Source organism: Anguilla anguilla, chromosome 17, assembly GCF_013347855.1.
Source record: "Anguilla anguilla isolate fAngAng1 chromosome 17, fAngAng1.pri, whole genome shotgun sequence".
Taxonomy (NCBI): Eukaryota; Metazoa; Chordata; class Actinopteri; order Anguilliformes; family Anguillidae; genus Anguilla; species Anguilla anguilla.
The window spans coordinates 11,767,632-11,776,466 of NC_049217.1; the positions used below are offsets into that span (position 1 = coordinate 11,767,632).

The 8,835-nt window shown below is 45.1% G+C and overlaps 1 protein-coding gene across 5 annotated transcripts; it reads left to right on the top strand.

Moving 5' to 3' along the window:
• The first annotated feature begins 1,250 nt into the window (after positions 1 to 1,250).
• On the top strand, positions 1,251 to 8,792 carry drc3 (dynein regulatory complex subunit 3). 5 transcript variants are annotated; one of them, XM_035397219.1, is made up of 13 exons: positions 1,251 to 1,438; positions 1,637 to 1,817; positions 2,002 to 2,118; positions 2,307 to 2,473; positions 3,022 to 3,168; positions 3,417 to 3,536; positions 4,406 to 4,518; positions 5,077 to 5,251; positions 6,032 to 6,163; positions 6,572 to 6,642; positions 7,366 to 7,489; positions 8,055 to 8,186; positions 8,358 to 8,792. In XM_035397219.1, the coding sequence occupies exons 2-13, from the start codon at positions 1,667 to 1,669 to the stop codon at positions 8,457 to 8,459; spliced, it is 1,551 nt and encodes a 516-aa protein (XP_035253110.1). In that variant the 5' UTR covers positions 1,251 to 1,438; positions 1,637 to 1,666; the 3' UTR covers positions 8,460 to 8,792. The 5 variants fall into 5 exon arrangements, with proteins under 5 accessions (XP_035253110.1, XP_035253108.1, XP_035253109.1 ...); XM_035397217.1 differs by having other exon boundaries at positions 1,645 to 1,817; XM_035397218.1 differs by having other exon boundaries at positions 1,648 to 1,817.
• The last annotated feature ends 43 nt before the right edge of the window (positions 8,793 to 8,835 follow it).

Below are 8,835 nucleotides of genomic sequence, written 5' to 3' on the forward strand. Positions count from 1 at the left end.
GCTTAGCTTTCCAGGATAGAAACTGCTCAGCGGATACCTGGTCCGTCGGCACATGTAGAAGCTGTCACACGTCACCTGTCACACCCCACAAACATGCACGCACACATACCTGCCACTCTAGAGGTATTCAGCATGGGGGGGGGGGGGGTGGCGGGGGGGTGGGGGGGGCGAAGGATTGGTATCAGAGGTGATTAGAGCTTGACTAGCTTAGGAAAAAATAGAGAGAAGGGGGATTGAGAGAGAGAAAGAGGGAGAGGAGCTTTGTGTAGATTGCTGACAGGGAACTGGCTGTACACTGTACAAGGGTTTTACCTCAGCAACCAATTAATGGGAAAGCACCTTCTCTGGCTGCTGACTCCAGGGACCAGCGTGCTCAGTCACATCCTCCCGAATATGCCAATGCTGTGTAATGAGCATGCTTGCTGCATATATTTAAAATGTCATCTTTAAATTATATCTCAGCATGGCATCATTAAAAAGTTTCAGCTTGGCTTATGTGTGGGTGAGAAAGCATGTGAATGGGGTTGGTAAATGCAGCTGTGTGTGTGTGTGCGTGTGTGCGTGCGTGTGTGTGTGTGTGTGGAAACACACTGCTCTCCGTGTGCAGGTGATGTGCTGTGAAACTGGCAGTCTGGGACAACAGGTTGTTGCAGAATGAGACAATGTGAAGTTGACAAGAGTGTCTGTGTTCTTGACAGTGAAAGAGTGTCCAATCAATCAATCAATCAATCACCTCAATGACAGATCCAGGAGAGGAGGACAGCAGCACTATGCATGAGAAACTGACTGTTGGTGGGTGGGTGGCTGGGGCGGGAGATGAAGTTTTAAATATTCTCTTCTTCATCTTCTGGAAGTAAAACATAACAAATAACAATTTTGATATTAATAACCTATTGGCAACAACAGTAGTGCATTTACTTTCACCGAAGATCCATAAAGTTGAACCCAAAAGTTTCACTATTCTGGCATTGTGACCGAGATGCTCCTTTGCGTTACTATGAAAATGACCTGCTATGTTAAGACACTTTGCGTTTTGGTTTCTTTTAATTTTAGGTAAACATTAAGTTATTCAGTATGTAAGCCAGGGACTTAAAATGGCATTAAAAATACTAAATACTTAATGATGTTTTTTTGTTGTTGAAGAAAACTGTACACTGCTAGTCAAAGTTAAGCACACCTGCGATTGTGGTTACATTGAATGCCCCCAGAACAGCTGACGCATCGCTTGCATAGTTGCTAAGCAACTGCGTCTGTTTGTAGCCTAGTGAGCTAGCCAGCAGTTCAGAGCAGTTAACTCCAGTTCGACAAATAAAGCGAAAAAGGGTAGGTTTAGACAAGGTACCCGTATCATACAATATGATTATTGTATTCTGTGGTGCTGTGTGATAAATCGAAAAACGCTGCATGCTTTAGTGAGCCGTTTCAAGTGTATTTGACGGTAAGTGAGTGAAACGTGCGTCTGATGTTGCGAGACTAGTCTAACAGTTAGCTAGAAAAGTTGGCCCAGTTGCGACTGGACAGCAGCTACGACGCACTATTACAACCATTCATTCAGTTGGACTATATATCCAGATGTAATCAAATACCTAATTGCATTTAGTTAACTTAGTTAAGCTTGCTCCGAACTTAACGTTAGTATTCCAGCAGCGCTACCGGACACGGCGGGATGTTAGACACGGATGAGCCCACGGTGGTGGGCGAGGAGATGCTCCAGCAGGCGGTGGAGGAGCAGGGTCCAAAGGGTCAGGCTGGAATAATCGCCAAGCAGGAGGGCATCGAGCTGAAGGACGTACTGCATTTACGCCTGGACTACAGGCGTAAGAGCGTGTGGACAATTTCCGCTTAGGTTCATCACCTTGTCACCCATGCAACTCATTTTTATATTAGCCTGTTTTGAAGATCACTCCCCGGACGAAACTTTCAACTTAACAGTTATTTTATTTGTACAGCATCGCGTTGTGCGTAGGTAACATTCACTTAAATTATTTTTTATTACTGCAGACATCCTAAAGATTGACCACTTGTGGCAGTTCACCTCCTTGACCAAGCTACAGCTTGATAACAACATTATTGAGAAGATTACAGGACTGGAATTCCTCACTAACCTGGTGTGGCTGGGTGAGTAGGTTTCTTTTTCAACAAGAATGCCATGGGGGTGTGATTAGATGAAGCTTTCAAGCTTTGACATCCTATGAGATCCAGCCCCTGCCGTAATCTCCATAAATACAGTCATTGCTGCTACAGAAACACAAGACTCCTCCCTCAGAAGACCTGTTTTTCACAGTGTTCATCTCCTCTTCTCTCAGATCTGTCATTCAACCACATTGAGGTGATCGAGGGCCTGGATGCCCTGGTGAAGCTGGAGGACCTCAGCCTGTCCAACAACAGCATCTCCACAATGGAGAACATGGACACCCTGGTCAACCTGCATGTCCTCTCCATCTGCAACAACAAGCTGTCCCAGTTGGACAATGTGAGCATGCACACGGTGGCCCACGTTACAGTACAGGCCACATGCTACACACGTGTCCTGTGTTTCAGTTTGCTGCCTGTATTCACACAATATTTTTTGAGGTTGTCAAAAACATTAGATGAACCACTTGGAGTGTAGTGCCTGAAATCTCAGGTATGTCTATGCGTGCTGTGCAGTGGTTTTTTCACCACATAAGAGGATTCTGGTCAACTGGTAGTAGTGCTTACTTTCCATCTCTTGCTGCAGAACATTCATCCGATATAGTGGCCTAATGTTAAAAATTAAAACCTGATTGGCGATGCACCAGTGGAGAAAAATCATCATTCAGAAGCAAAAGATAATATTTTGAAATGCGGAACATGTTCGATTTATAACACAAACATTCAAACTTACGTATTCAAATGTTCATTTTAACAATTCCAAATTATTTTTCTTTCCTATTCAAGGAATATTTACATTTTGAATTTGAAATCTGACAGCTCTAGTGACAGCATATCTGACACTTGTTATGTAGGAAACACTCTTATCTGGTTCCCCCTGATATTCAGGTGATCTACCTTCGGAAGTTTAAGAATCTGCGTGCCCTGAACCTTGCGGGTAACCCCCTTTCCACAGAGGAGTGCTATACGGAGTTCATAGCAGCCTACCTGCCAGAACTGGCTTACCTGGACTTCCGCTTGGTGGATGTGCAAACTGTGAGTCTGAGAGTTGGAGTACACCTGTCTGCTGGTGTGTAATGTCATATGTCATAATGTTATGGTGTGTGATGTATTGTAATGGAATGTATTATGATGTTTTGTGATGTAATGCACTGAAATGTAGTATGATGTGTTGTGATTAATGTGATGTGGTGCAATATATTGTATTGTATTGCGATGTGATTCATTGTGATGTAGCATGTTGCGTTTCCGCACCCCTCTGATGGGTGTCGTTCTGGCTGCAGAGGGAGGAAGCTCTGGCAAAGTATCAGTACGCCCTGGAGGAGCTGATCCACAATGAGACCCAGGAGCTGAAAGCCATTGAGGCCAAGAACAAGAAGGAGGAGGAGATACAGCAGCACAGGGTAACACTCACCCACACATGCTGTACACACACTGTACACACATACAGCATACACACACTCACGCACACGTGTCTCTGCACTCTACACAACTGACGGAGGGGGTTGCAGTTGTGAGCCTATGAATACAATCTGGCATTCCAAATTGGGAGAAAATTGCAAATTGGGGCAAAAAATGTCCTCAAATGGGGCTGCTGGATGCCTCATTTTGTTAAGGCACCACACTGTGGTGCTTGGGTGAGCCGCACTGCATCAGATGAAATCTGGACCTTGCCAGTGCTGACTGTAGCTGGCAGCTCCATAGGGTGATGCAGAATTGCCAGTTGCGTCACCCAGGGTATGGAAGGGTTAGTTAAGGATTCCGCGTTCATCATTATCTAGCAACCTGCGGAGGTCCATCGGGCGCCCATAGACTGCATGCAAAAGCCGCATGTGAAAGGTCTTCCTCGATTCCGGTCTGTGCAAGCTTCGGCTGTAGTCTGCGGTGTGAGAAGAAGCTTCTGGCGGCACCACATGCTTTAGAGAAGAACTGTGGATGTTGACACTCTCCCAAAATGACACTGAGCTTTGCAGCAAGAACTCAACTTTTACATGATTCACCATTCCACATTGTGTTGGGAATTGAGGAGGCTCAGCCCCATGACGGGTGCCAAATATGTGTATTTTTTTATTTAAAATAATAGGCTCAAACTAAAAAAAGTTGAGTCCTAACTAAGGCTTTGCTCCGCCCATTCTCACTTTGCTCCATCCCTCTCAGAAGCATGCTCCCACTCACTTTGCTCCGCCCATTCTCACTTAACCACTTCACGCTCCTCTCATACGCCAACACACACGTCCGTCTCACTTGGCCCCGCCCATTGCTGCTCCCTCAGGAGGCCTTTGTGGAGTTCCTGAATGGTCCGCAGCTGTTTGAAAGCATGTATGCAGATGACACCGAGGCCGAAAGACTGGCGTACCTCCCTGGAGTGCCCGCGTTGGTGGAAACATATCCTTTCCTTGGGCAGGGCCGGCCGTTAATTTAAAATCGACCTGGCTTCCTTGTTCCTTTAATGCTTCAGTTCTGGCCAGGTCAATAGTGACATTGCAGATACTGTACACTTCATTCCTAGCATATATTTGATTAGGGTCCCACCCCCACGCTTTTTACCCCATGTCCCTCTGCCCCCCTAATGGTTTTTGTGTGTTCTTCATTTTAATAAAATTACTAATTATTCAACTGTATGACTCCCTGTTAAATCAGGCAGAGAAACTGTGGGACTCCCCACGAGCAGCCTGACCTGAATTACCAGGAAGTAGCCAGAAAATATGCACCAGTCACTGTCTGTGTTGTCCTGTCAGTTATTGCCAATGCACTCTGTGATTGGTGGAGAACTAGGAAATTGCAGTAGCACAAAATGGACATAAATTAAGATTCACTGAAGTATCTTTCCTTCTGCTTGTGTGAAACCACTACAACCCCTGAAAAAGCACCATAGAACACTGATCAATACTAGATAAGTGCAGTTCAGTAGCTTCTTTAGGGCTCCTTGACTCTGGGCTGTACCTATCAGAGCCAGATGGTGGTGCTGTGTGTGCAGCTGTTTGAGCTGGGCATGGCACAGAAGCTTGCACGGGATGCAGAGGTGAAATGTTTCTTTGACTGTTTCCACGAGGCCGTGGAGGACAACCAGAAGGTGGCGTCAGAGCTGATCGTGGAGTTTGAGAAGGCGAGGAGAGAGGTGAATTTGAGGTTCATTCAGTACAGTGCTCTTCAGTGCAGATTTTCTGCATACACCTATTGCCATTGACTTCACTTTCAACATCTTAGGTCCCCTGTGATCTTAAACTACCTATTCAATTTTTGTTTGATGACAGTCAGCCGCCACAAATTCCTACCACATTTTTATTTTTAAGAAATTGTGTTGAGCCCCCTCCATTTGTCACGTTTAGGTTAATCTCATCATTACATTGAACTGCTTCAGTAAAGTATGCAGTTGTGCACTAGGATGTTAGCAGTGCAAGTTGCTCTGGGTATAGACATCTATTCAGCACAATTAGAACAATTGTGCAAGTAGTTAACATTGCCTAGCTGCAAACATAGGAAGCTAGTTTATAAGGTAATTTAGCATTAGCTAGCTAGGTAGTTGACTGGCTGAATCATTGTCTAGGTCTTTGGATTAGTTAGTTTGCTATCCAATAAGAGTCCACAATGTGCTACATTAATTGAGCAAACTATGAATCTAGTATTTCTCTAAATCTCATTATCTCTGTGAATCTCGGTATCTCTAAATGTGTAGAAATATCTCTGAAAATGTTAAAGTACGTCTGTAAATTTCAGTACTCTATCTCTGTGAATGTAAATATACTGTATCTCAGTATTGTTGTACTGTACAGTTAATCTCAGTATCTCTGTGAATTATAATATTTCTCAGTGTCTTGGTAAATCTCAGTATCTTTGTGAATGTTCATGTATCTTGGTAAATCTCAGTATCTCTGTGCATGTATGAATGTAAACTCAGATGCTGCTGGAGATGCCGAGGATGACGGACCGGGAGGAGCTGCTGTCCCGGATAGAGCAGGGCAGCAAGGAAACCCGCAACCTCCACGACACGCTCATGACCCTGGAGCTCCAACTGGCCGACCAGCTGGAGGTCAGAGTGCCTCGGGGTGGGGAAGGCTGCTGTTTGGGCAGTGCAGAGGTGTGGCAGGGTGGGGCTGGGTCTGGGGGTGAGGCGAGGGGGAGGGGTGGGTCTGGGGTGAGGTGAGGGGGCCGGGTCTGGGGTGAGGCAATGGGGGAGGGTTGGGTCTGGGGTGAGGCAGTGGGGCCGGGTCTGGGGTGAGGCGGGGGGGAGGGTCTGGGGTGAGGCAGTGGGGCCGGGTCTGGGGTGAGGCGGGGGGGCCTGGTCTGGGGTGAGGCAGTGGGGCTGGGTCTAGGGGTGAGGCGGGGAGGCAAGGCAGGGTAGTGATTGGATGCGAGGGGCTGGACCTGAGGAAGTTGGTTCCAGAGTGTCTTAAAAAGTGCAATTGAAACATTTCCGCCTCTTCTTTGTTTCTTTCAGGATGTGGTAAAGGACTTTGAGAGAAACGTTTCTGACATGGTGTCAAGCTTCATTGAGGCCGCACAGGGGATATATCCTTTTATTTTCGTCTGCAGGCCTGGTGTGTGCTGTGTCCCTACAGGGTAGATTGGCTTAACCAAAAACCCAATATTCCCTCTCTGTTTTAGCCAAAGCCAGTCAGTTTCAGTGGAGAGAGGACAGGAGGTTCTGAAGGCATTACTGGCTTCAGTATGAGACTCACAGTGAATGCCACACACTCAAGCTGAAAACATTTTAACTTTAGCAGTGATCACCCCCAAACAGACAATGCACCAATCAATCCGGTGAAAGAAAGAGGTAAAAGGGCTTCCTGCAGTTGTGCAATAGTTGTCTGTGCTGTGTGTGCATTGCCTTGGTCCTCATATATCAACAGTGCATGCAGAAACTCCACCTCAACTTGTGCTTTGTAGGGTTTATGTCAGTTCTATTTCAGTTCAGTCAGTTCTGCAAATTAATTGTAATTCAATTAAGAAATTGAAAAAAATAGATAGAACATTTCAGGTACTTTTCAATTACCTATCTGGTGTTAAGGTTCTTATAAATTTAAGTTATATCTTAGTTTTGGAAAACAAATGTTTTTTGAGAACGTTCTGCCATTCATGCTTCCTTGTGGATGATCCTGGTATAGCAGGGATGGTGAGATCCTGTAGAGATGGTTCCACTCTGTGTTGCAGCAGTGAGCTACATTAGCAGTGAGCTACCCTGCATTAATACCACCGCAGCTCAACATGTTCCTTAACCTGCCCTGTCTCCACCTTCTCTCAATGCCGCGATCTGCAGAACAACCACAATGAGAAGCTCCTGGAGATCTCCATGGCGACGCTGGAGAAGGTGGCCAAGAACGAGCTGGAGGAGGACTCTCAGGATGAGCTGCGAGCGGTCGGTCTCTACCTTGCCACGCCCGTGGTTTCCACGGCTACATACTTCCAACTCATTTCGGATTTGTGCAAATTTATGCCCCTCTCTCCTACGCTTCACACAAACGGCACTTCAGAAAAACTGACCAAATATACAAACTACAAAAAGCAATATAACACTACAGAGGGGAACATCCTGCATTTATTATCAGAATAATTTAATATAAAAGGGTGTACACAACTGGCATAATGTGGTTTGGCAAATAAGAATTGTGTGCTTTGTCTTCACCATTCATAGCTAATGTTATTATCCAGTGTCAAGTTTCTACATATCAGTTATTATGACTTTCACAATTGCAATTTAAGAAACTAGAGGGATACTATATATTGTAAATATATATGTGACATAACACTATATTATACTTTATATTGGCAACATGTTAATATAATATTTTCCCAATATTTTCAAAGTATACTAACACATTATTTTTTGAAATCTTGTCTGTCAACACACTTGCATGTCTCTTCCTTCCAATGCCGTGGACTCATTGATTGTTGGTTGGCTCCACCCTCTCTTCTCTTCGCAGCTATTGGTGGATAAAGACACAGTGGTAGGTGCCATTGGTGCCTCGCACGACACTCACCTGCTGAAGATCGACAACCGGGAAGACGAGCTGGTGACCCGCATCAACAGCTGGGTGGCTGCCCTCATGAAGTCGGTAGGGTGGGGGGCGAGCGCCGAAATTAAGAGTTTGCATGAATAATGGAAAAAAGGAATGCGCCTTCCAAAATGTAAAGAAAATACGGCTAACTGGTGAGTTTGGAGAAAGGTCTGAACCTTTTCTGCGATCCGATCCACAAATTTTCTTATTCCCTCATTGTTTCCGCAGATTCACCACGACGAGGTGGCCAGGAATCGCAAGCGGATTGCAGAGATTCACAACTACATCGACTACGTGACGGACCAGCTGGAAGACATGAGTCCTTCATAAGCTTACACAGAGATCCTTTTCAGGGACCTTTCTATCACTAAATCACCGTCCCCATGGACACATGTCTAAGGTTTATGCACACATTTTTCCACTCGACCTTTAAAAATGCAATTTCAGTGCAACTGCTATAGCTGTGTCATTCTGAAAGGGGTTTGTCCTGTGGAGGTAAAGTCTAAATGCTCTGGAATGTAGTAGCTATGTCATAAGGATCTAAAATATTTCTGTTGTATTACTTGTTTGATAATAATCACTTGTGGAAATGATACTGTCTGTGTATTTCAGTTTCTGTGATGATCTCCGCAGCCATGATAAACTCTCCTGACCATCACTGTCTGGAATGACTTTTTGTCTTTTGTCAGCAGTTAAGGGACTAAAA

Excerpts from the sequence above, each read along its gene's own strand:
- drc3 (XM_035397219.1), top strand. The coding sequence starts at position 1,667 with ATGTTAGACACGGATGAGCCCACGGTGGTGGGCGAGGAGATGCTCCAG. Across the intron at positions 6,164-6,571 it reads AACTGGCCGACCAGCTGGAG|GATGTGGTAAAGGACTTTGA; the intron begins GTCAGAGTGCCT and ends TGTTTCTTTCAG. Across the intron at positions 6,643-7,365 it reads ATTGAGGCCGCACAGGGGAT|CTTCTCTCAATGCCGCGATC; the intron begins ATATCCTTTTAT and ends CCCTGTCTCCAC.